Source organism: Phycodurus eques, chromosome 14, assembly GCF_024500275.1.
Source record: "Phycodurus eques isolate BA_2022a chromosome 14, UOR_Pequ_1.1, whole genome shotgun sequence".
NCBI lineage: Eukaryota > Metazoa > Chordata > Actinopteri > Syngnathiformes > Syngnathidae > Phycodurus > Phycodurus eques.
In genome coordinates this window covers 4,858,232-4,886,052 of record NC_084538.1, presented here as the reverse complement: position 1 = coordinate 4,886,052, position 27,821 = coordinate 4,858,232, and the positions used below count along the sequence as shown (strand labels likewise).

Sequence of the window (27,821 nt, the reverse complement as noted above, 5' to 3'; positions counted from 1 at the left end):
CAATCGGACCAAATTTAAGGATTTTCCCGTCCTCAAAGTCAACAAAGGCTTGAGTATCTCTAAAAGATGAGCCTGAGCACTGCGGTGTGATGTGTGACGAGTGGTTTTTTTCCTCTCAGATATGCTCAGAAAACGGTGAGAGTGGACAATTGTAAATGTTGAACAGATAAATGACAAGTCCTATGGAACAACAGCTCATTAAGCGGGGTAAACACATACCAACAATCTGGCCAATTTTGATCATTTTCCCTCCCTACCCAGGTCTGCTGGAAAAACATCCATCCATCCATCCATTTTCTGAGCCGCTTCTCCTCACTAGGGTCGTGGGTGTGCCGGAGCCTATCCCAGCTATCATCGGGCAGGAGACGGGGTACACCCTGAACTGGTTGCCACCCAATCGCAGGGCACATACAAACAAACAACCACTTACACTCAACTTCATACCTACGTGCAATTTAGAGTTGTCAATTAACCTACCACGCATGTTTTTAGGATGTGAGTGGAAACCGGAGTCCCCGGAGAAAACTCCCGAAGGCACGGGGAGAACATGCAAACTCCACACATGCGGGGCCGGGGATTGAAACCCGGTCCTCAGAACTGTGAGGCAGACGCTCTAACCAGTCGTCCAACGTGCTGCCGCTGGAAAAACAACAATCTTAAATATTAAACCTCTTCAATATTTACAATGGCAAATCTTGCATGGTCAACACCAAGTTGGGCCATGCCACTGACTCTGTGATTGTGTAACATGATATGACATGATAGCCAATAAATCAATGGAGAGACATATCTACAATCATGGGTCTTTGGGTCGGGTCTTTGCTGAATTTGATCGCAAGGGAGGATGATCAAATTCAGCAAAGACCCGATTATTGAATGTCTCCAAAAGATTATCTTGAGTGATTACCCTGTGGTGTGGGGTGTGTTAAGAGTGAATTTTCCTTTACACATCCCCTTCCCCGATCTGCTCGGAAAACAGTGAGGCCAACAGTTGTAAATGTTAAACCCGCTCAGTTTTTACGATCCCGAACTCCCTGATTGTGATGTGAAAAATCTGTGAAAACCAATCAGAAAGTATCCAATGCTGCCTCGCTTCTTCTAGGACTAGGCTTTCATTTTATTTGTATTTTCTAGATCATTTCACTTTTGTCGATAGAGATATCGTTGTGTGTGTGTTGTGCTGTGTTGGTCATCTCCAGTACACAAACTATAAAAGCAGTAAGAACAAAACGAATCAATTATTTCCTCTGTCTTGTGGAGTCTTTTCATATTTTAAGAATCAGTTAAGATGTTAAAAATCACAGGGTATACGCTGCTTCAGGGGTTCAAAGCTTCAATGTACTATCTTCAGTACAATGGAAACACACTAACCAGATGAGGAGTCACTAACCTATTACGATTCAAAGCACCCAACTTGTTTTAACGACCTTTTAATGACGTACGCACTGGGCCGGGACGCTGTGTCTAAATTTGAAACCAGAGAGAATTTGCATTTAGGCCCTTTAGGGGGGGGAGTGTATTTTACGGTTTCGCACTAAAAATCCTGAATTCTTCCAACTCTGACACTGTTTCAGGGATGGAAAAGCAACTTTTTTTTCCCCCATGAAGAGCAGCTCAAGACCAAGAACCAGTAATCTATTATACAGACCCCTAGCCACTAGGGGTGTAAAAATACGCCGAAAATCGATAGTTCGGTACGTATCCTGGTTTTAGGGCTCAGTATACATTTGGTTCAAAAATGGAAAAATATGCTAAACTTCCAGGCATGCACTGGTCACGTAGGGACTACAGCCTGGACTGGTCGCTGGCCAATCGCAGGGCACAAACAGACAAACTACCACTCAAACTCACATTCACACCTACAGACGATTTACAGTTTTTAATTGACCTTTTCAGAACCCAGTAAGGGGAACACCCAGAACTTCAGAACTCTGAAGCAGACATGCGTCACATAATTTTTAGGGGGTCGACTTGGAGAACACCTTGGAATTTCTGCCCGTTCGAGCTTATTTGTGGATATTTTTTGCTGAAACTTGTCAGCTAGTCGATGAAGGGCTTCCCTTGGTAACAGACGAATCGGAACGATAGAGTCTGGCTGTGGGTGTCGGTGCGAGGACGCCGAAGATGTCGGAAAATAGTACTGACATTTTGACGTCGTTTAGTGTACCCCATAGCAATTGTTAACATAAAAAAGTCGTGCATCATTACAGTTTTCTGTCTTAATTGAACGTAGAATGTATTGTGGGTGGGTGTAGAACGTATCCCCCACAATAAAAATGGGTTCACCACATAGACCCTTGTTTGTGCATACACTTAGAGTCCCAGTAAAGAAACCAAGTGATCATTCCCTCAAAATACAAGTTGCGACAATACACTGAGAAGTGTGTGGGGTTTTTTTTTTTTTTTTTAAAGTTTGGATTCCCATGCAAGTCCCGACGTGAGCGGCAAGTATGAGGATGGTTATCTTGGAATCTTAATGACTTCGCACACCCAGGTGTCTTGGGGACACATCAGGCAGTCAGTCAGGTTGCCACTCTCACATATTTCCAGCTAATTGTGTTCCATAAAGAATCACTCACACCTTAGTGTAGCTACCTAACAACTGTGCCGCTCGCATAAATACCCCAGGGCGCTTTTACGTCCTCTAGTTCTGGTCCAGGTTTGTCCTTATAAGGCCGCAATCTCACACACCTTTTATTTTCTCTCCCAACTCAACCCCCCCCCCCCCCCCCCCCCCCCAAAAAAAACTCTTCTGCGCCACACCCACATTCCCGCACTCACCGTGCGAGGCAGCCGGGAGATAAGATCCATCCGCCGATTTGCTCACTCTGGCGTTTGTTGCATCATGTCGTTACCATTTGAGTGTCGCCGTGTTTCTCAATTCGGCCGCCTCGGGGACTAGCAGGCCGTGCGGTGACATGTCCTCTTACGTGACAGTTACGGGGTTTTATAAAGCTCGGAATGCCACGTACGATTTACATGAAAATCCAACTTGCACTGCACATTTCAATCTGTTTGTCGTGTGTCAAAAACGGTCTCTGGACTAAAAACAACAGAGTCACACGCTTCCCTTTTTGTGCTCTAACTCTGCTTCAAGGAATCCAATCGTCGTACGAACTTTGTTCCTGGAGTACCAACATCCGACAAGTTTTCAAAACGGACGCAATTTAAAAGTGATTTGGCCATCAACGAGAATCTCAGACAAGAAATGCGTTAATTCACACGGTTTATTCACATTTTTAGGCTTTGTTCACATCGCCTCGTTTAATTTTTGTTTGTTTGTTCTAAGAACAGTTCATGATGCTAAACCGAGCCACAATCAGTAAAGGACGACGGAAACGCAGGTAATGTGCAGCTGACAGGGAAGCATTATGGAAGCCGTTGAAGTTGTTTGACTGCTTTCATTTACGACTACAGTAGACAACAGAGGTTGGGAAATTTTCTAGAGCTTCTATCGTCCATTTTGCAAGTAAAATTAAAACTGCTCACACTGATTTTTTTCATCCGATGTGAGTTTTAGTTATTGGTTGTGTTTAAGAAAAACGGGCCTTTATCGGATTTGGGACCACATATTGAGGCAGCAAAAAAGTTTGAACTTTTTTCCAGCAGCTTCAACGCTTTGACAAACAAAACAGTAGTTTGTGAATGACGTGATATTCAAACATTCCATGTTATTTATCTTCAGCAAGCATACAAGTGACACAGATATTTCGCTGCTGGAAAAATAAATAAATAAATAAATACATTTTTATTTAAAAAAAAGCCAGTCCATGAATCACTTGTTGTCATCACATTCCTGCATTCCCATGATGCACCTTGTGTAACCTTGCTGCTTGACAAAGCAGCAAGACGGCTAAGAAAGTGGAGGATGTGAGCGCTACACTGCACAAAAAAAAGAACTCTAACCTACATTAAATACCTCAAATCAAGGCAAAATGTACTTGTTCTGTCTGTCAAGATATTTCATCTTATGTTGCACTTTTTGTGTAAAAGCATTTAATTTGTTAGAAGCCTTTTTTCCTTTAAAGGTCTCCATTTTGTGACATATCGTGTTATTGAGATTTTATTACTGGTTATTAGGTTGATCTTAAAATACCCAGATCCTATACGTGTTGGTAGGTGGTAGAAATACACCGGTATTAAGACATGGGTGGGGGTTTTGAAGCTAGCTGTGTGCACTTGTTTTAGGGAATTTTGCAAAGTCAAATTTTCCTGTTCTATTGGCAGATAATTTTGCTTCAATTATGTAATAGTTCTTTACATCTTGTTTTTTTTTTAAAGACATTTTTATTCAAGCATTGTCTTTCCTGGTGGTGATAAGAACGCTGTTAGGCTGAAATTGTGCTTGACGGAGACAAGATAAAAGCAACTTTAAATATCTATATTTTTTCAGAGGGAATAAGTCATAATCCCACCAGAATGATGTCAGATGCTCCGGTATTCCCATTTGATGTGAAGCCTCAGCGACACAAACACTGACAAAGCTTGTTAACTTGATTTGAAAGTGTACTTTTTAAAGGGAAGGTTAGTTGTTTTATCTTGGTAAATATCCTCTGTGTGTTTCTTTTGGACCACTCCCATGAGCTTATGCAGCAACGCCGAAGTGATCAAGGTATAACAGGCCACTTGTAGTATCAGTTCATGTTCCAGCAGGTTTATTTCCACCAGTTTACAACTTTGCATGCTTTTCTTCGCTTTCACGTCTCACGGTGGCATTTTTTCTACAGATTTCATAGATATTTTTAGGCAGGAAAAGCGCAAAACACCTGCTCTCAACATGTTATTTTATTGAAGCAAAATTGTCTGTCAATAGAACAGGAAAAAAATTACTTGGCAAGATCTCCTAAAACAAGTAAATTAGCCTCAAAACCCCCCACCAATGTCTTAAAACTAGCTTACGTTACCTTTACTTATGACTGCCCCAATTTAACAAGTTTTTCAAGTTCCGAGCAATCGCTTGGTCGACTGAAGCTCAAGGGAAGTTAAAAAAAACTAATAATAATAAAGAAATAAATTGAACAATTAAGGGGCTACATTGCCCCCGTATGTGGAGCCACTGTCACCGGTGCACTTTCAGCTGTTTATTGAAGAAGACAAACATTCAAAACGCACAAATGCAAAATGAGAACACTCGCAAGGAGCAACTCCAGCTGCAGCTCCAGTTAGGTTTGCAAATTAGAGTTTTTAAGACAGCGTTGGCAGTTCAACCCAGAGCTATAGTTTCAAATGAGGGTTTCAAGCCAAAGTTAGGGTTTCAAACAAAGGTTAGGGTTTCAAATTAAGCTTTCAAGTCAGGCTTAGTTTTTCAAACCAGGTTTAGGATTTTCAATTACGGTTTCAAACCAGAGTTAGCGTTTCAAATCAGGTTTAGGGTTTCAAATTAGCCTTTTGAACCAGGGTTAGCATTTCAACACAGGGCTATTATTTTAAACCAGGGTCAGGGTTTCAAGTCAAAGTTGGGGTTTCAAATTATTGTTTTAGGTCAAATTTAGGGTTTCATGGCAGGGTTATGGTTTCCTATTAGGGTTTCAAGACAGGGTCAGGGTGTCAAATTAGGGTTTCAGGCCAGCATTAGGATCTTAAATAGGTGTTCGGGTTACAAAGAAGAAGAGACACCTGAGGATCTCTCCGTGCCGACGCCATGCTTCTCCCCGGTAGCAGTTGTGGATGACATCATGTAGGAAACCAGAAGCAAGAAGAAACTGGATGGAGGGATTGCGAGGGGAGGGTGGTGGTGGTGGTGGTGGGGGAGGACAGTGTTTGAAAAACTTTTTCCAACAGCGGCAGCAGCAGCAAGCGGCGAGAGGGGCGAGATTATTACCATTTTTGGGCACGCTCGCTCCCAACGCAAGCCCGGCCCAAACCGCAGCGTTTGCTCAGATTCCACAGGGCTTTTTTCTTCACCGCTTTTTTTTTTTTTTTTTTTTTTTTAAGTGGGAGGAGATGGTAAAAGGTAGTCTGTGCAGCATGACGGTTTGGGTAGGGGGTGGGGGGGACTAGGGGGGTAAAGTCACGGTCAAGGATTATCCCACCACAACCCCCCCCCCCCCCCCCCCATTGCAAATTAAGGCAAAAATAGAGGGGGTGCAAGTGCTAATCCACATCGCATCATACAGCAGATGATAAGATTTGTTTTTTTTTAATTGTTTTTGAGGGGGGCAGTGGGTGCAATCATTCACTTAATACAGTCAAGCGCATGGCTGACATCTGTTGCGTGGAAAAAGTGCAGCAGTGTAACACTTGAACCCCCCCCCCCCCCCTTACAGTCCCAGTTCCAGCACAGCATCGTCCATGAATGGGCCCAACACACACATTTTGTAATCCATTGGCATTATTATTATTATTATTATGCACAGTTTTGAACATTAACACTGCGCTTAAATACAGGAACCTTTTTTTTTTAGTACTTAAATGATTTGATTAAAATGTATTGCATGTGAATGTTAAATAAAAGTTTTTTTAAAAAATTATAGATTAAATGTGAATGAATTGGACTAAAAAGTTAAATACAACTGAACTGTACTTGGGCAGTGATTCTTTCGCGCGCCACTTGAAAGAGCCTATGTATGAAAGTTTGAGTAGAACACGAAGTGTGGCTGCCATCATTGTTGAATTTTCTGATTTTTACATGAAACACCTCCAATATCCTTCATAACGAATAAATTCAGGGGGGGACAAATGATTTAGTGGTGCAACGATTAATTAACAGAAAACGAATCAATTCTAAAATTAATCGACTATCAAAACTGTTCGATTAATTTGGCAATTGATTCGTAATCGCTTAATCGAGATCTCTTTACCTTATAATTGTCTGAATCCTCAGAATTTCAGTCTTTAATCAATAATAATTCTCCGATTCCTGTAGTCGTCCGTGAAAGCAGACTTATTTTTGTGTTTAATCAAGAGAAGACATCTGCTTTTGAACAATGATCAACATTTTTGCCTATTTGTTGACATGTTAAGGACCAAACTAGTAACTGAATCATAATCAATTAATGTTTGTGCATTTTTAGCACTGTAAATTTGAAATAATGTCCTGTTTCGGAATGAAGGGATGGAAATTTTTAAGTTTTTTTTTTTATCCGATTCATCCATAAAAAAATGATCAACAGATGAATCGATTATTACAATAATCGTTAGTTGCAGCCCTAAACCGAATCAAAGGGAGACCTTCAAATCTCCTCTTTCATATACAAAGTATTGCCGCTTCAAACAACAAAAACTATGTCTGAATGGAGAAGTTTGTTATTGTTCTATAGGTTTTTTTTTTGTATTGTTTAGTGTTGAGACTGTGGCCCTTGTCCCATTTGCACCATTTAAATCGAGTTTTAACGGCAAGTGACACCATAATAATAATCAAATTATACTGTTCTGCTCCAATTTAGAAGGCATTTTTGGACCAGATTTTACATACGTGAAATCACCCAAAAAAAATATTCCCCCCCCGACACAAAAAAACTCCAGAGCCCATCATCCGATTTTCAAACTTATTTTGGGAAATGTCAGTCGTCACAGGTCGTGACTGACAGCAGGTGTACACGGCACTTTTTAAAGCTTGAACGACAACAGATGAGAGTGAGAGTTACAAGGGTCTTAACCCAGGGTTGACGTTCAGCTTTAGGATTTGAAGCCAAAGTCAGGGTTTCAAACTTGGCTTAGTGTTTCATACAAGGGTTAGGGTTTTAAATTAAGGTGGGGTAGAAAACAAGGGTTAGTGATTCAAATTTGGGTTTCAATCAAATATCCAGCTTTAAAATTTGGGTTTCAAGACCGAAGTTAGGGATTCAAGCTAGGGTTAGGGTTTCAAATTATGGCTTCAAGACTGGGTTAGGGTTTCAAGCATGTGTTAGGGTTTGAAATGAGTGTTCGAAGGCAACATTAAGATGTAAAAATAGGGTTTGAGACAGGGTTCGTGTTTCAAAACAAGCGTTAGGGTATCAAATTAGGGTTTCAAGTCTGGGTGAAGAGGAGCTTGTCGGGCGTGCGCCTGTGAATAAGTCAACCCGGAAATGAGGGCGTGAGAGCTCCTCACCTTTCGCTGCTGCTTCTCCCAGGCGGGGTCCAGGAGCATGTCCCGGTCCCAGTCTTCCTCCTGCTGCATGTAGATCTGCTCTCCGTCGTCGTAAGGCTCCATAGCGTGAGGTGAGGTCGGGGCTTCTCTTCCCGTGTGTGTCCACCGGCTGCCTCTCCTGAACCCGCTTCTTCTCCTTCTTCTTCTTCTTCTTCTCCTCCTCCTCCTCCTCCTCCTCCTCAAGACAGTGAGTTTATGTGTATGTGTGTGTGTGTGTGTGTGTGTGTGTGTGTGTGTGTGTGTGTGTGCGCGTGTAGTGGGGGGTGTGGGGGGAGTAGGTAGATTCGACGGTCCGCCTCCGACTTCCACCTCTCTCTCTCCCTGCAAAACTCTTGTTCCTCGGCTCGGTCGTTCCCCCGAGGGAGGCTTCGTTCCGAGGCAGGACGACTAAGAGAGAAAAAAATAAAATAGAGAGAGAGAGAGAGCGAGAGAGAGAGAGAGAAAAAAAACTTTGCGACAGACGAATGGAATCGATGACTGTAGTAGAAGGCGAGCTGATTGGACGCCTTGAGGATGCGAGCCCGCCCTCGCTCGACGCGGATTGGTCGACTCGGCTGTCACCCAGGAGGCTTTCTGCAGATGCCCCGCCCCAAGCTTGACTTCCAAGTTTGATTGACAGGCGACTTGAGGGTAATTAGCTTAAAACAAGAGTGACTTAAATGTAGCAGAAGGCGAGACGGCTTTGTAACAGTACACCCACGGCAATTTACATAGCTGCCCAGTGAGCAGAAACGCACGATAAAAGATGTTAGTTTGTTAAACTAGCGATCGGAATGTCAAACAATGGCGAAGTGCACACCCAGGACACTTCATTAGGTACACATGAGAAGGGTTTCAATGTGAAGAATGGGTTTCAAAATGTGGGTTTCAAACCAGGTTTTGGGTTTCAAATTAGCGTTTCGAGCCAAAGTTAGGGTTTCAAATTGGGGTTTCAAATCTAGGATAGGGTGAAAAATTATAGCTTCAAACTGAGTTTAGGGTTTAAAGACAAAATTGGAGTGTCAAATTAGCATCTCAACCCGAAGTTAGAGTCTCAAATTAAGGTTTCAAGACAGGGTTAGGCTGTTCAAAGTAGCATCCAGAGCCAAGGTTTAGGTTTCAAATTACGGCTTCAAGCCAGGGTTGGGGTTTAAGCCTGGTTCAAGGTTTAGTTACCCAGTTGAAAATCTAATAGTAGTGTAATTACTTCAATTACGTTCTCAAAGTAATATAACAAATTACATTTGATTACTTTTCTTAATTTTGAATGAATGCATTAACAGCACTCTTGGTTGATTCCTCTAAAAAAAAGTGGATGAAAACCATAGATCATTATTTTGGAATTAAACACATTTGTTTTTTTTTTTACACAAATAATAAACAGATAATAAAACATGATGGAATGTAAATACATAATAAAAATCTTTGTTGCATTATGTGTGTACACGTAGAAAAACACCATGCCATAACATGTTGACCTCATGACAAATATGCACAATTTCGACATTGTTTCATATGACAAACCAGATAACTGAATGTTTAAAAAAAGAAGTCCCAAATTATAAAGGTCAAAGTGTTTATAAAAAAAAAAAAGTCAGTGCCGTTTGTGTTCAAAAGTGTAACTCTGTCTAAATTTCAGACAAACTATTAGATTGCACCACAAGGTGGCGCTTCAAGGTCATAGTTGGAAAATTATATCATGTTTGAGACTACAGCACTGAATGGCACATGACCAGAGCGAGCCAATCACAAGCATCGGCTATAGGAAGAGGAAGTTATCTGACTTTTTTTTTTTTAATTTATTTGACCTTTTTGCGGCGATTTTTCAAATGTTACTAAAAATGTAACCTTGGAAATTTCCAAAAGCAACTGTAATTTAACTATACATTTTCTCCCAGCATTTTAATGGATTCCAATTACATACATTTTGTAAATACTTAGTCTCCTTAAACGTAATTAGCTACTCCCCAACCCCGTCTACGCATATGCTTCCTATTTCAGTTTGCAGTGTTGGAGGTAAAATAAGGTGACTGACACATCCCAAACAGCCACACACTTCTTTGACTGACAGACTGTCAATCAAAGAGAGTTTAAATACAAGATTGGCAAATCCGATCATCATATCAGCTGAGCATGAAATCTTGCGTAGCATTGCAAATCACAGGGTGCAGCTCACACTTGTGCTGCATTATCAATTAGCAAGTCAATTCATCAATGGTAAATACAGTCACTACTCATTTCAAAAAGAATAGTACCATTATATAATAACAATCATTTTGAAGATGAAAACAGGCTCACCTGCTGTTATAATAGTTATAACATAGTACATCCCATATATTACAAGAGGTAATCCTGTGTTTGTGGTCACCAGAGTTCACACCACTTATACGCTTGTGTGAGATTTGGGGCAGACATGCTAAAACGCGGCGCGCCATGATGACATCATCAACACACCCAGTTAGGGAATATAGCCTGTCAAGAATGTTCCAGTAGAGCTGCATCACCCAGAAACACCTTACCAAGTCATTTTTTCAATATGTTGCTTTGTTTGCACCTGGGGTAGGGTTTCAAGTTTAGGATTTCAAATTTGCATTTTTAAACCAGGGTTAGGGTTTCAAGCCAAATTTGGGGTTTTAAACTAAGGTTAGGGGGTCAAGACAGGGTTAGCGTTTTAAATTAGGGTTTCAAGCCTGGGATAGGGATTCAAACCAGGGTCAGGGTTTCAAATTAGGGTTGGAAACCAAGTTTTGGATTTCAAATTAGTTTCAATCCAGGGTTAGGGTTTCAAGTTATGGTTTTAAATTGTGGCTTGAAGCCACTGATAGGGTTTCAGTCCAGGGTTATGTTTTGAAATGAGGATTTCAAATTGCGGTTAGGGTTTCAAGTCAAGATTCATGTTTCAATCCAGGATTAGCGTTACAAGTTTGTTTCATAATTGGGTCAATGTTTCAAATCAAGATTTCAAGCAATTGTTGGACTTTCGAATTAGGGTTTCAAGCCGAGGCTGGGTTTCAAATTAGGGTTTCAAACCAAGGTTTTGGTTGCAAGCCAAGATTAGGGTTTCAAGTTAGGCTTTTGAATCGGTCTTCAAAGCCACTGTTAGAATTTCAAGCCTGGGCTAGGGTTTCAAACCAGGTTTATGAAAGTAAGATTTCAAGCAAGTGTTAGGCTTTCAAATTAGGGTTTGAATTCAGGGTTAAATTTTGAAATGAGCTTTTCTTATTCAAATTAGGGTTTTGAACCCGAGTTAGGGTTTTGAACCAGGATTAAGGTTTCAAGTTTAGATTTGAAGCCAGTGTTAGGGTTTCAAATAAGGGTTAGGGTTTCCAGGTTTCAAATAAAGGTTACGATTTGAAAATAGTATTGAAGTCAAAGTTCGCTTTTAAAATTACGGCTTTCGAGCCGCAGTCAGGGATTCAAGACAAGGTTAGAGTTTCAAATTAGGGTTTGAAGCCACGGTTAGGGTTTCAAGGTTGGTGCTTGGGGACTTGTTTGTTGTTAGCAGCTGGCGCGGGCCCAATCCCAACTGAATCCCGGCAAACTGTCCATCCAGCGGTTTGGGTTTTACTCCGGCATCCCTGAACATAACGAAGAGTCTACACACACACACACACACACACACAACCCTTGAGGAGCAAAGGTGAGTCAGTGTCAAATCAGTCGGCGTGCAGGTCGCTCTGCCTTGTAAGGTCGTCCTCCCCTTCCCCTTCCGCCTCCTTTGTCTTCTTTTCCTCACCGAGGTGAGGCGGGGATAGCCCCAGTGAGCTGTAGTCGGAGCGTTCTTCTATATATGGACAAACTTCCAAAGGGGAAGGATGACATGAATGTTTGGGAAAGTGATGTCACCGACAGACTCCAGCGCTTGTTGCAAGGCAAGCCCGTACTTTGTTACGCTCTGTGCGTGCATACAAAAGTTATATCTATATACTGTATATAGTAGATAGCATTAGCAGGTGTCCCCAATAGTCTGTCCCGGGAGGCTCCTGTTTCCACCCCATTAAAAGCTTCACAACAAGCAAATGACACATAAATCAACTCATCCGCATCAAAACCGTTCCAGGCGCTACCGTGACAACTTCTTTCTCACCCGCAGAATTCCAAGCGCACGGACGTCGGAGTCAGGGTCTCGCGAAGTACTGCTGCCGCAGCCGGTGCCGGGCTCCCTGGCAGCTTCCCAAGGTATTCCAGTCATGTTGGGAAAGGGAACGCTTGGCCATGTATGGGATGATAATCCCATTGAATTGTACTGTGATGCGTTTGTGGTCAAACGAACTGAGTCACACGGACCGTGTGTGTCTAAATGAGCTCACAGTCAAGTTCCCACTAAAAGAAGACTCACAATGAAAAGTGGTGAAATGCTATGAAAATGTCTTCTCTCCATTGTGATGAGCCCCCCAAAAAATATCTAATCACAGTAGTTAGCAGTATTATCATCATCATTGATGAAAGAATGTGAGTGTCACAAGGCATAACATTAGGTACATTTGCACAATGTAACAAATGCCTAAGCAATCTACTAGACCAAAAATAAATGCTTTGAAAAATAAACGCACAGAATATCAAAACGTTATAAGAAAAGTCTAAGACAACAGTGAAATATAATGCAAGAACATTAGACAAAAAATACACTTAATAAAAATCTACTAAATAATACAAAAACAGAAATGTGTACATACTATTCATAAAAAATAAATTAAACATATATTAGAAAAAATCTGTAGAAAGTAGTAGAAGTATAAAAAAAATAATAATTGAAATCTGCCAATAGGCGAATCCAAGGGTGCCAAAATCACGAGTATGAGGACGTCCATTGTATATATACACAAGAAAATAGTCCAAAAAAAAAAAATTGGGGGCGGGGATACAAAATGTTAAGAAATAGATGGGGGGGGGGGGGGGGGGGGGGGAATACTAAAATACATTAGTGTCAATGTAATAAAATTAAAAATGAAATTTTTTAGAAAATAATACAAATGGAATTGGAAAAGATTTGGCTGTAAGAATTAAGATTAAAAATATACTAAAATATATCAGGTGAATTTAATGAAATTTAAAAATATATATTGAATCAGTTATATAAATAAAAGAATGCACAAAAACACAAGTATTAGACTGAAAATACTACAATATTAGAAAAAATATACAACTAGAAACATTTTTAAAATGTAAAATAGAATTGGTATGAAAATATTTAGCAAATTATACAAAAGTATTTTAAAAAAACATATTACAAAAAGCGAAACATTTCAAAATTAAGTGAAAAGCATTCTCATCACCTGTCCTGCCTTCTGCCATGTTTCGTCTGTCTTCTTCTATGGTTGGTGTCCTTTGCTTTCCTCCTTTTGTTTGCTGTTGCGGCGCACACCGAACGGGAGGAGACGTAAATCACTGTACTAGGATTGGAAATGGGTGGTGGCCAGTTATTATTATTATTATTATTATTATTATTATTATCATCATCATTACAACTAATTGTTTTTTCCAACTTAATAGAACCTCGCAGTCGTGTGAATGTGGCCTGGGAGGGAGGGCATTTCCCACCACGCCGAGCATGCACAACCAGTTTACCTGGATAAATGCCAGTCAAAACTACTGGTTTGTCTTGCAGCTAATGCAAGCTTTAGAAGTACAGTCAAGCTAAGAATGTAGGAAGGTGAACTATTAAAAAAATACTAATAATTGAAAATATTATAGAAAATATAAAATAGAAAATATTATAGAAAATATAAAAATACGAAATTAGGAATCAGTAGCAACTATTAGACCAAAATAGAAAACATTTTAAAATCGTATACAAATATTAGCAAAATACAAAAATAAAAACTAGTGTAAAATTAGAAATAAGATAAAACATTATAAAATACAAAGAAATACAGTGGTAGTGGCTATAAAAAGTCTACATACCCCTGACCATATGCCAGGTTTTTGTGATATAAAATATGATAAATAACTTCAAAACTTGTTACCATAATGTGGTTGCACAAGTGTGTACAGCCCCTTAAAACAGGGGAAGTGGCGGTGTTCACAATAACCAGTCACATTTAAATTCATGTTAAATGGGACTCAGCACACACCTGCCACCATCTGAAGTGCCTCTGAATTAACCCCAAATAAAGTTCAGATGTTCTAGTAGTCTTTTCCTGATGTTTTTTATGAGTTCTAACAGAAGCCTGAAGGTTTGGTGCTAACACAGACAACTATTTTGGACTGTTCATAATTCCCTCCACATTAACTCAAGTTGTTTATTTTTACTTCCACTTTCAAAAAAAAAAAAAAAAAAAAAAAATATTTTCAATTAAGTTGTACCGATTATATATAGATCACATTAATGGTGGAAAAAGGATTTAAATGATTTATCTTAGTCTCATATTTCATATCACCAAAACCTGATTTTTGAACAGGGGTGTGTAGACTTTATATAACCACTGCATTAGACAAAATGAGTTTCTAGGGGGAAAAACAATACACAAACGTATTCTCTTCCAGCTAATAAGCGCTTTCGAAGTGGCGTCAAGCTCAGAAAGTAAACACGCTTCCAGTGCGCAAGCATAAATGAGCATCCCCGTGGAGTCATAAGCGTGAAACCGAGGATGTCCATTTCCTGCAGATAAGTCACAACGAGCGGCGGATGCCGTTGTAAACAACTTGATAAACTTTGGCTACGCTTCAAATAAGACAAAATATTTGACTATATGGGGCTATCTGCGATTGGCGATGTGTCCGCTGCATGCAGCACATGCATGCATGCATGCATGCATCCGCTACACGAATTGCTATTCAAGTGCCTCCGCCACCGGTGACAATCATTTAGCGGCCACTTGTGTTCGCTGGCGTGAATAGCTCCTGCTCTGACTGCAGCTGGGAGGGAGTCTGAATCTCCATAGGTTTAAATATACCCTGGCAGAATTTGTAAAATATTGGCAATTTTTGGGAAACCAGACTGATCTTTTTTCTTTTTTTTTTAATTACCATGTTTTGTTTAATGGCTGTGCTGAAATCCTATAGTTTAATTTGAATCCCATTAAAATAATAATAATAATAAATTACATATTTTGATCACTACAGATCTTAAAAATTCTGCTAAGGGATGGAAAGTTAATAACCCGTATACAGCGTGGGCAAAAACTATACTTTTTTTTTTTTTTTTTTTTTACAGGTGCAGTAAATGGCAAATAATCGTAGTCGAGAGCAAAGAAAGTGGATTTTAAAGCGATATTGGGCAAGTTCTTGAAGGAAGGAAGACAGAAAAGTCCATTTAAGCAAAGGAAGGAAGGGGTTCAAAAAACGTTCGGGTCTGAGGGAAGAATGGTTGGGGGAAGGCAGGAAATGAAAAAAAGCATGTGAAGGAAAACAGGAAGGAATAAAAGTAGGTTTAAGCCAAGGATGGCGAATGATCCCAAACTCCGGGTATGAAAAACTTGTTGCATCACTCCCAAAAAGACTCATGGCTGTATTCGCTCAAAAGGGTGCTTCTACTAAATACTGAGCAAAGGGTCTGAATACTTATGGCTGTGTGATATTTCAGTTTTTTTTTTTTAATAAATCTGCAAAGATTTCAACAATTCCGTTTTTTGTCTGTCAATATGGGGTGCTGTGTGTGCATTAATGTGGGGGAAAATTTACTTAAATGATTTTAGAAAATGGCTGCAATATAAAAAAGAGTGAAAATTTTAAGGGGGTCTGAATACTTTCCGTACTCACTGTATGCCAGGAAGGAAAATACAAAAAAGGAGGTCTGAGGTGAAAGAAAGGAGGTAAAGAATGAAGGCAGAAAAGTAGGCTTAAGCAACAGTAGGATGAAAAGATGCATGAATAAAAAAAACTGATGTGAAGGAGGAAATAAAGGCAACAAGCAAAAGTAGAAAGGGTGCAAATTAAAAAGCAGGTCTGAGGGAAGGAAGGAAGAGGGAACAAAGAAAGCCAGAAAGGTAGGAAATGAAAAATAGCATATGTGTAGGAAAACAGGAAAAATAGATTTAAGCAAAGGAAGGAAGCATGCAAGAATTAAAAAAAACAGTTGAAGGAGGAAATGAAGGAATGCAAAAAAAGTAGGATTGAGCAAAGGAAGAATGAATGTAGGAATGCATGACTAAAAACCAAGTCTGAGGGAAGGAAGGAAGGAAACAAAGCGTTCAGGAAGGAAAAGTTGACAGACCTGTTTTTTCCTCTTGTTTTCCTGAGTTGGAAGGAAGAAGGTACGGAATGCAGAAAAGCAGGTTGTAGTGAGGGAATGGAGAACATAAGGATGCAAAAATAAAAACTGGTTTTGAGGGGAGAAAAGGAAGGAAGGAAGGTCACGAGGGAAAAACCACCAGGAAAAGAACATTTTCCTATGATCCAATGATGACTGTGCCAAAGGAAGAGTTAAAGCTGGAGAACAAGACAGTCTTTATTGACAGAAAACAACATGTCTGCCTTGTAATGGTATAAACACAACGGCATTCGTCATCTCCTTCCGGCGCCCCTCAAGATAAAAAAAAAAACGTCCAAACAGAACACGTACGCTCGACGTCAAACACTTGAAAGAAAATGGTGAGTCACTTTGTGCGCCATGTCCAAATCAATGACTTCACTTCCTGTCTTTTTTGTTTTTCATCACATGACCACCAAAGCGATAAAAACAATGGTACTGATAACAAAATGGGTGTGTTTGGAATCATTCACTCATTCCCTACTACCTTATCACTTATATAGGGATTTGTACGAGACCTTTAGTGCAAACAATAACAGTGTTGCTTAGGCGCCATCTGGTGGTATCTCTCAGCGCTGAAGTGAGTTGAGGAGCTTCATTTAATCACGAGTCCTTTGCCGCCATCTTGTGGCATTTATAGACAACTGCAGTACAATAAAACATTTGGGGGCGGGCATCGGTAACTCAAAGATTAGGGAAAATCCACACAATTGCCACTTTTTGGTGGCATCTCAGTGCTTAAGTGAGTTGAGGAGCTTCATTTTCACAAAAGTAGTCGCTTGTCACCATTTTGTGCCAGTAAAAAAAAGGGGCATCAATTACTCACGGATTAACCAAAATATGTGTTTAATTGCTGCCTTCTGTAGGCATCTCGGTGCTAAAATGAGTTGAGGAGCTTCATTTTGACAAAAGGAGTCTTTTGCCGCCATCTTATGGCATTTATAGTTAATTGCACAACAGTTAAAAGACTTTAAAAAGACTTACTATTACCTATAGATGTGACAAGATGGCGCAAAAGCACTTCTTTTGTTGAAAGCAAACTCCTCAACTGTCAACATAGTTCCTTGGCACCAACATGCCACAAGTTTGCGTGAAAGTAATACTTTTATTGCTTCGGCATGAGCATAAACCTTTAAAAATAGGTGTAGTGATTCGGGAATGAGTGAATCATTCCGCAAACAGCCAATGTGTTCCACTTCAAAATCAACGACTTCCCTTCCTGACTTTTTTTTTTTTTTTTTTTTTAACTCACATGACCTCTAAACTAATGAAAACCCAACTGAAATCAAAAGCGGAGACTATGTTTTGAGCTTCTTCTCTGAGGAGCCGCACTCACCCTCTTCTGATCCCACGTGAGTCCGCTTCTGCGTGGGGACTTTTAGCCTTTCTCCCGGCCTCGTGTCCGCCGCCGCCTCCGTAACGCCGGCCTCGTCCCCCGGCAGTCCGACAGTGGCGGCTTCTCTGTGGCGTCCGTTCACTCCCGCCTCCCCGTCATCCGAGATGGTCTCAGTCCTGCCGTGACGTCCCGTCGCCGACTGGCTCCCGTCCTCCTGACTTTCGAGCGACATCACCGGGCTGCCGCACACCAAATCCGACAGGCTGAGACGTTTCCCGGCATCGCGTTCAGACTCCTCTCCCTCCGATGACGTCAAGTCGTGGACGGAGATAGACGGGTAGCTGCATGAGTCGACAGCGGAGAACAGGGCCTGCCCGGCGGAGTCGACGTCGGCCCGCTCGCCGGCGCGCGACACCACGCGCATGCGTCGCCGCCTTGACACGTTGCGCTGTCGCACAGCGCTGCGTCGCTCCTCGTCGTCGCTGCTGGAGCTGGAGGCGCTGGCCGAGGAACTGGAGGCGCCGGCGGGGAGAGAGGGGGAGGTGGACGAGGGGATGGACAGGGTGGCGTAGTCGCGTGGGCTCGGCGAGCGAGGGCGCGGCATCGGGTCCAGCCAGAACTCGCTGGAGTCCGAGTCGTCGTTTGCCAGGAAGCCCGACGGCGGCCGGCTGCTCCGTCTCGTGGCGCGCCCCTCGCCGTCCCCTCCTGAGCTGGAATTATCAGAGTCATCTGCTACAACTACGGCTCCAGCCGCACCTTCAGCGGCCACCACCGCCGCAGCCGCCGCCGCCGCCGTGGTAGCACGGGTAGCGCGCCGGCCACGGGCGTGCAGCTGCATGATGGCGTCCTCGCTCAGGTCCGAGTCCGAGTCGGAGCTCCAGCCCTCGATCTCGCGACGCACCAGGGAATCGAAGAAGGCCATCATGCGCGGGTCCTCCTGGATGGATTGGCTCACGTAGTCGTGCGACAGGCCGCTGCCGCTGTTCAGCACCAGGCTGATGTACTCCTCGTGCGTGTACAGGCTGCGGCACTTGTCCTCCACGCACCCGTCCAAATCGCCCAGGCTGTCGGGCTGCTGGTAAGGACTCCACACCTGACGCACGCACACAACAACAATTATCATTTGAAAAACAGCGAGTGTGAGGACGCTGGCGTAAGTCGCTGCTTTTCAATTTGAAAAAATAACAATACTTTTCTATTAGTAGTTTTAAATGAACTGGGATGTGCATCTTTATACGCCTAAATAAATGTAATTACATTAATAAGAATACAAATATGGAGTCAATTAATTACTTGTTTCATCGTTAAAGAGAGCAAGCCATTTTCAACACTTTCATTTGGGCAGTATCTTGTAAAAAATAACAGACCCATGTGTCGACTGACCAATATTACAGATTTGGGAAAAAATATGAACTTCACCAAATTTGGACATATGAGGTTTCCACCCGACAGTAATAATTGTTTTCTGTCTGAATTATTTATTTATTTTCCCCCCCGCTTCAAGCTGTTTATTGCCAGTCCTTTTAGTTAAGTTTACTGTCAAACCAACCCTACAACAAAGACAATTACACATTGTCTATTTAAGCAAACCACATAATGTAACTTTACGGTACAAAAGTCTGCTAGCTTAATGCTAACACACAATGTGAAGCGCCAATAGACAGGCTAACGAAACTGGCACCATTGTTGTGGCGTTACAAACCTTTTTAAGCAACGGATATTTGAAAACAAACGGTGCAGAAACACGTAGAAAGACAATATAGCAATGATCACATGCAAATATCCTCTGCAAAAAAAAAATCACTGCTAATACAGCAGCTTACCGAGCAGTGACGACACTTTGTTCATATCCGTATGAATATTTTATAGTGCCCCCTGGTGGTGAAGCACAAGTGGCATACCGGAAGGAGCGCCCACTGAATTATCATGATGCACAAAGTGTTTCATTCTTTTAAATTATATTTAATGATGTTATTACAATCTGTTACTACAAACATAAATACTATAGAGTGCTATTTTCTATTTAAAATTCATGTTACACGTTTTTTTGTTCGTGTTTCATTAAGGGGCTGAAGCAGATTAATAGCGTTCCTATTCATTTCAATGGAGAAATATGATTTGAGATGAGTATTTTGAGTTAAGAGCATGGTCACGGAGCAACTAATATTCATAGGTCAAGGCACTATGTGTGTGTGCACTGACTTTTGATAAGAAGTATTTTTTTCCCCCAATGAAAATAATCTCTGAATGAGAATGAAAAAAATTAAAAAAGACAAAAAAGAAAACTTCACATTTTCTCTTTTTTGCCCTTTTCTGGTTAACATAACAACCTTTACCCACCTTGATGACTTTTTCCACACCGGACGAGCAGATCATGTACGTGTGCGGGTTGAAGCGGACCTGGTTGACGATGGAGCGGTGGCCCTTGAGAATCATGAACGCTCCATTCACCACGCGACCTGCTGTAAAGCAAAAGATAACAGCAACTGCAAGAGATGTCGCTTTCCTGCTTGATGCATTCACAAATCACTCACCCGTTTCAGGGTCCTTGGGAATTTTCCACATGTAGAGGTTAAAGTCATCTGAGCCGGACAGGATGTACTGAGGACACACATAAGGGAAGAAGTCTCAGGATATTTAAGCGCCGACAGATGCAAATAATTAAAAAAAAAAAATTAAAGGAAGGAAGCTAACAGGATAGCGTTTCACTTTTGAGGTTTAAAAGGTTTTAAAAAAAAAAAACCTAAAGAAATCTGTGCTTAAAAACATTAAAATTCATAAATGAACGCATTAAAAAAAGTTGAAATAATTTTCATTAGAAAATGTATCCATGTAAAACTGAAATTAATGACATTCAGATTGTATGCCTTCATGCTCTAAGCAGTTATTTAAAAAAATAACATATTCTATTTTTCATCATAACCAAAATATATCTAATTTTGTTTTGTCTTTTTAATTTGAACTTAAAATACTTAAGTCATTTTTTTATTCTAGTTATATTTCCTCCATCACCAGGCTTTTTCAAATGTTATTGTTTTATTTATACAAAATGTTCACACAGAGTGGGGAAAATGCCCTCCAATATTGACAGTTTTGGCTTTCAGAGGCTTCCCTCACTGTATTATTGTTGCATATGAGCCAGATTCAAAGGTTGCTCGCTGCCGTGTTTTACAGGTGGTAGAGGTTTGTGTGAAGGCCGTCAGTAAACACGTGGGCGACGTGAGGTTTCAAAAGTAACAGGAAAAAAATCTATTTGTTCTTCATGGCACATTTATCTTTGGGTGAAAACAACAGAGTCAACATGTCACATTCTGTCAATTCACTTCAATTGACTTCTGGGTCTGATTCTCTGCATGTTCTGCTGCTGCAAAATATGATTTTCCTGGTGTAAACTGTGGCCCAAGCTCTGCGTGGGTGTTTTTTTCCCCCCTCTCTGCTGTCTCCAAGGATAGAAGCTCTGTGGCGTGTTAAAATGCTAGTCAGGTATGATTGCGCCTGAACCACCGGGGAACGCCAATGCGCTGTAGTCCCATTTCTCGCAGGACACGATGGGTGGGTGTAGCAGACAAAGAGCAACAAAATGTCTGCATCAACAGTAAATGATCGTATGTCATCGTCACAAGAGAAGTAAAAACGGGCACGATTCATCCATTTTCATGTGAAATTTCTTTCATCTAACGTGGTTGCTCCAACTTTGAAGCTATGACACCATTGTGGTGATTCACTCCAGCAACAGCAATTAATTCCGGCCCAGCACATCTGCTGCTTAAATGGGCAGCTACAGATATTGAAAAAAAAATGTATAAAAAGAGGGTGGGACCAAACAAACTTAAAAATATTTATTTTTTTAATATTTGAGAAACAAACAGCAGATGGCACAATTATTTCAGGCCCAACAAGTTTGCTGCCAAAAAAAGACTGCTGTAGATATTACTAGGCAAAGAAGGTTTAAAAAAAAATAAAAACATTGTTGCAGACCCAAACAACACACGATCAGGTAATGAAGCCAGTTGGATGACACTATTTGGAAACAACCAGCAGATGGCACAATTAATCCAGGCCCAACGAGTTTACTGCCTGAATGTGCTCCTGTAGATACTGCAAAAAAATAAATTAAAAACTATTAGACCGAACAAACTTGAAAAAAAATTTTTTTTAATATTTGGAAACAGATTCTCCAATTAGTAATTAATTAGCTTAGGCCCAACTAGTTTGCCGCCAAAACAGGCTGCTGTTAACACGACAAAATTAAAACTATTTTGGAGACATATATTGAAAATGAATGTTTTTAATATAACAACAGCAAAAAAAAAATGTAGGGACATATTCCAAATCTATAGCAAGTACTACTATATTAATATAGTGTTCACTGGCCTGATGAGTTGTCAATCTGGGGTCAGGTGTTAATTATGGGGGAGGCCTTTATTTTTAGAAAAATAAAAGATAAAATATATTTTTTTCCACTAATGATAATTGATTGAAATAAGATACTTTAAATTTTTATTGATTAAAAAAATATATATTTTTTGGGTGCCTTGTTATTTGAAGTTCAAACCAAGTGCGCCCACCCACCTGATCACGGTCGCCGGCGAAGCAGCAGCTTTTCATGGTGCAGGAGTTGAAGTAGCCCTGGTTGTCAAACTGGAAACTGGGCAGGCGCGAGTGTAGCTCGTAGAGGACGGGCGGCAGGCGGCGGCGCAGCGCTAGCAGCTGCGTGCCCGTGCTGTTGAAGCGCACGCTCATGGCGCTCTGCAGCGACATGCTGCCGCCGTAACGCAGCAGCGTGCTGGGACATACAGAATAATGCAAAATTAATGTTCAATGCTTGGATACAAATACACGTTACAATAAAGTCAATATGTATTATCAAATAATTAACATTCATTTCACTAATTTCACACCTTGTTGCAGGAAAACTGTCATCTGAATACACGTATGAAATAGAGAGCGTGTGCAACCTCGTGGACATTTCATGAGGTATAATTTAGCATCGCCCATCTGTCTTGGTCAGTGTTTCACAACCTTTATTAAGCCAAGGCACACAGCACACCACCAAACAAAATTAAGACCACACAAAAATTTAACAAAACGTTCATATACTCAAATAATGATTATCTCGTCTAAATTTACTCAGATATTTACAAGTGCTGACTGTCTGTCAGGCCATGAAGGTATCTGAATGTGATTGGATGAGTCGGAAGGGGTGAGTAGGGTTTTATTTGGAGGTGAAAGCATTCACAGCGTGTTGACAACTGGAAACAATACCAATGAGGTAATCGATTAATCGACCCTGACCCGACTATCATCACCTTCGCGTCAACTACAAAAAATCTGAAGTTTTTCAACCCCTAATTTGTAGTACATAATCATTTTTGGACCAATTGAGTTGGCACACTTATGTGCTGCAGTACAGTGGTTGGGAATCACTGGTCTAGGATACTGAATTTGCCCAAATGGCTGCTCTGTACCTGTTCAATTTCAGGCATAGGTCCCTGAGACTTTTTCACGCATCCTGTTACGATAGACATGTCTGTCGAATTTTGTGTCGGGGGCTGATTTGAGTTTTCAGGCATGGCATCCTAACCTGCGCGGCTTGCGAATGTCCCACAGCCCGACCCCTTCCTTGGAGTTGGCGGTGGCCAGCAGTCGGGGCTCCACCGGGTTGAACATCACACTGTGAAAGGCCGACGGGTAATTGGCCAGACAGAACGGTTCTAGAGACGGGTAAGAAATGACTTTAAAATACATGTTATAGGCCCGAATGGCTAGACGGGGTGCGGCAGATAGATCAGGCGATACCTCCATGCGGAGGCTCTCGGGTGTCCCAGATGAGGACGCGGCCGTCGTCCGATGAGCTGGCGAAGATGTTGTCATTTACCGGGCTGACCGAGAGGCTGTACACGGCGTCGATGTGCAGGAATACATTGAGAGTCTCCCGCCTGGAACAACAACAACAACCAATTGGTTACTTTCCTGACGACCGAAGAGGCTAAAAGTTAAAGTACCTCTCCACGTCGTGAAGAATCACCTGCTCGTCGTTTCCTGTTCCACAGCAAAGAAACAGAAAAGTCATCCAGAGATCCCACAACATTGCCGCATCAGTGCCGCAACAGACAAAGTAGGATACACCAGTGCCTTTGGATACGAGTGACCCGACTGTATGAGTGTACGGTGGCAGTGAACTCAACTCACTTCACAATAAGCAACACTTTGGCAAATAGTCAACAATTCTTCAAAAAAGAGGCATCAAGTTGTTTAATCCCACTCAGAGTTGGTCTTTTGTCAAACTAAACATAAAACTTAGAATTACACTTTGTGCACTTATAACAAATGCATGGTTAAGCCTTTACTTAATCCACAAGTTTAATGCGAACACATAACCCTTTAAGCAACTGATAGTTGAACATAAATGGCGTCGTAACACATTTAGACATTCAATATAATAATACTCAGTCTTCTTTATTTACATATAATATACATTTTAAAAAATTAATTGCGTGACCCTAGTAAAGATAAGTGGTACGGAAAATTAATAATTGTATTCTTTATCCTCTGCAAGGAGCTGAGCAGACGTCTATACTGTACAGACGTCCATGTACAGTATATCCATCTGTACATGTAACACACTGAGAGTCACTGTTATAAAGTGCTACTTTTCTCATTTAAAAAAACAACATCTTAATAGCATTTAAATTCTTTTCAACGGGGACAGATGATTTGAGACGAGTGATTTCAGTTACAAACGTTGTCACAGGACAAACTAAACTCTTATCTCAAGGCACCACTGTATTGAAGAAATGTGTCGTCGCTGTCCCGCAATCAGATAATTTGATGATATCAGTTTCTCGTGTGACTACAGGTGAAGTGAACGCTCTGAATTCCCTTTACACACAGGCAGTGTACTGCCTCTGTTACTTACGGCTCTCATACTACCTCAGAAGGCAGAAGACTGCCAAGTCAACTTCATTTCCTCATACCATGTCGGTGCCGTTATTTTGGGATCCAAAAAAAAAAAAAAATGCAGAAAAATATCTGCGGGCAGTGTGAAAGGGGCTAATGGAGTGTGCATTACCTCCAGAGAAGACCTTCTTGTTGCTGCTGTCAAAAGCAAGGCAGAAGATGTTGGACAGATGTTCTCCCTTCAACTTGAGTGGTTTGGCGCGAGCGTGGAGGGCTTCTTCCATGTGCCACAGGAGTACCCGGCGGTCGTCTCCACCTGTGGACACCAAACAACAACGTGATGAGGAAATAGATTCGGAGAAGCTAGATATTTCTGTTAGATTTATGTATATTTTAACGTACATAGTTCAGAGTCTGTATAGTTTTTGTCCTACCTATGTAAAGGAGTTGAATCAGCACTTCTACTTTTTGTAACAAGTATCTGTACTAAATTACAGAGTGTGAGTACTTTTGTTACCTCTGTAAATAAAGTACAGAGTTCAAGTCTGGACTTTTTACTTCTACTTAGAGGAGTCGAATGAGTACTATTACTTTAACCACTTTTTTTTTTCTCCAAACAAGTATTTGTACTTCTACTTATGTACTAACTGTGAGTACTTTCGCCACCTCTGTGAAAATTCACAACCACAAAAAAATTCACAACCATGGCAGGGATGTCATGCTACTAGGAGGCCCACACGACTATTTTTAGCCACGTCAAAACACTATTTAGCGGGCTAAATGGGGGGCTGCGTGAACACTCTGGGGCGGCTTGAAGAGCTTCACCCAGCCTGGCTGACATACGGCCACCGCCCGAGGGCTTGTCAAGCAAGGTTTTGACGTTAGGAAAGCTAAGCTAAATTATCACACTTGAGAAAGGGGAGGGGGCTTCGTAGCTAGTTGGCTTAGCATGCTAAGCTAGCTAGCTACGAGGTAGTCCCTTTTCTTAGCTAGTTAGCTTAGCATACTAGCAAAATTAGCTCGGGGCAGGGGTTACCCACCGGACACCAGCCACTCGCCGCCGTTGTTGGAGAACTCGATGGCGTTGACGCAGCCGAAGTGTCCGAGCATGTCCTTCTTGTACAGGCTGGTGCAACCGGCCAGCCTGCGCCGCTGGAACTCGTCCTTCATCAGCGGCTGCCCCGTCAGCCCACGGCGGGACAGAAACCCCACCGACGAGCGCATACCGCAGCCCTTCAGCTCCTTCATGACGATGGTGGTGGTGGTGGTGCTGAGTGACTACCAGAATCCGTGCTCACTGCTCATCTGCTGGCCGACTCGTGACGCCCTGAGCCCGGCGCGGTGCTCATTGTTGTGATGGAGTGGAGGCTGTCTACGGATGGCAGTCCGAGCGAATGCTTCCTAGTTCGGTCGCTGGAGTGGAGGACTCCCCCGTCCCTCTCCCTCCCTCTCGCGCTCTCCCTGCCTGTCAGTAAGCATCATCATTCAACACCTTTAATCCTTTGACGAGCATTATTAATGCTTTTGTTCTTTCTATGAGCCGTTTGACGACTACTACTACACAGAACTCACTGATAAGTGTATACTTAAAAGAGGTCATTACAAAAACTTTCTTAGTGATGTCAAATTATTACATCAGACCACCATTACATTTATATATGTACACAGATAATTACTATTGCAGCACTATACTTTATTATTTATTTATAATTGTTCATATAAACATTAAAATGTGTTGAATTATATGTAAACACACATATATGTCTTGTATTGATTGGATTTCTGGATTGCATTCTTTTTTTTTCTCCAAATATTCTAACCCAAGGTTTTGTTATTGAATCATTTTAGCTATTTTTTTAGTAAATAATTTTAGTTAATTTTCTTTGTCTATTTTTTTCAGTCATTCTAGTTATTTTTAACCTTTAGTAATTTAATTGAAATATTTTCAATTGTTTTTTTTTAATTACATGTTTTTTGTTAAAGACCCTGTAAAGTTAATTCAGATATTTGTTTCTAAATACAGCATATATGTTTTAAGATAATTGCTAAAAAAAAAAAAAAAAAAAAGACTGAGAACTATGTAGGACTCAATTGTGGAGGTATACTTACCTATAAACATTTTTTCACTATTTTTGTTTTCCTGATTTTTTGACTGAGCTTCAAATCACGTGACATTTGACGTTAGAAGCAGAATTTCTTCATTGCCTGAATGAATCACCTGACTGGTTTGGGGTCCAATCAGGTGATTAAGTTGAACCGTTGGAGTCTGAAGGTAGTTTTATAAGGTTTTGTATAGATTCTCCACTGCATTGTGTCATAGCAAGTTCTACCCATATCCCTGGCCTTCTCAGTTGGTAGAGCACTGGTCTTGTACTTGACTTACTTTGTTACTCAGGTTTATATCTATTTATATAGGGTTTGGATAACCCTAAACCTTAACTCTCATCTGTTCCAAAAAAATACATTTTATGCATGCCAACATTATATGTTAATTGTGAGCGATTATTTTCCAAATGTAGAGAAGTTGTGAGCAAAAAAAGACACTGGCTAAATTAAAAAAAAAAAAAAAGTGTGCCTCATTTGAGTGTTTCTCATCCCACTTAATGGCTATAGTTACACAAGGACACCCAAATTATGATTTTTTTTCCCCTAAGACTCTCATCAATAACACAATACACACATTCATCAAGTCTTTTAGCGTGTGTTTGCATAAAATCTTTTTGAAAGCAGATGTTTTAAATCCACTGCAGCCTTGCTTTTCACCAATAGAGGTCACTGTAACTGAAGCTTCAAGAAATGAACCCATTTTCGAAACAATTGCTCCAAGTGTTTCAGTGCGTCACAGTAGCTTAATTTGCCCATTGTTGGCCATTTCTACCTCCACAGAACCTACACCCCGAAAATGCATCTTCCTTGGATGCCACAATTTACAGAACAGCTCAATGTCGTTATTTAAACTCCCAAGTGAGGAGGTAACACCGCAATAGCCCGCCGCCATCCAAGAGAAGCCCCGAAAGCCTGTTAGCTCGCAAGCTAGCATTGACAGCCTTGAGATGACCCAGTGGGATATATTGTAGTCACCAGAGGCTTTAAACAGTTACATGTTCACAGCTCAAACAGAAGATATGTGTAAGCATAAGAAAGATGGTATATGAAGTAGCATCCATTTTCAGTGGGGTGTGGTTTCACTCATTCAGCGGACATGTCCACAGCGTTTGAGAGCGGAGACAACGGGTTGATTTTTCACATTTGTGGAGACTTATTTTATATACTCGGCAAATATTTTTAATTAGTCAAATTTGGCAGTGTTGTTCACAACACTGCGCTCTAGCATGTCAAATTTA

General features: G+C 41.1%; 2 protein-coding genes across 7 annotated transcripts in view; both read right to left on the bottom strand.

Moving 5' to 3' along the window:
- Positions 1-8,472, bottom strand: part of actn1 (actinin, alpha 1) — a 45,312-nt gene extending 36,840 nt beyond the window's left edge. For all 5 annotated transcript variants that reach the window (XM_061697044.1, XM_061697046.1, XM_061697047.1 and 2 more), the window contains exon 1: positions 8,033-8,472. In XM_061697044.1, the coding sequence (XP_061553028.1) occupies positions 8,033-8,134 (102 nt within the window). In that variant the 5' untranslated portion in view covers positions 8,135-8,472. The remainder of the gene's footprint in view (positions 1-8,032) is intronic.
- Positions 8,473-16,519: 8,047 nt separating this feature from the next.
- dcaf5 (ddb1 and cul4 associated factor 5) lies at positions 16,520-25,926 on the bottom strand. Of its 2 annotated transcripts, none has more exons than XM_061697063.1 (9): positions 25,518-25,926; positions 24,650-24,793; positions 23,583-23,619; positions 23,377-23,516; positions 23,162-23,291; positions 22,150-22,363; positions 20,112-20,178; positions 19,918-20,039; positions 16,520-18,670 (listed from the first exon to the last, which is right to left on the bottom strand). In XM_061697063.1, the coding sequence occupies exons 1-9, from the start codon at positions 25,723-25,725 to the stop codon at positions 17,540-17,542; spliced, it is 2,193 nt and encodes a 730-aa protein (XP_061553047.1). In that variant the 5' UTR covers positions 25,726-25,926; the 3' UTR covers positions 16,520-17,539. The 2 variants fall into 2 exon arrangements, with proteins under 2 accessions (XP_061553047.1, XP_061553048.1); XM_061697064.1 differs by having other exon boundaries at positions 19,918-20,036.
- Positions 25,927-27,821: the final 1,895 nt, after the last annotated feature.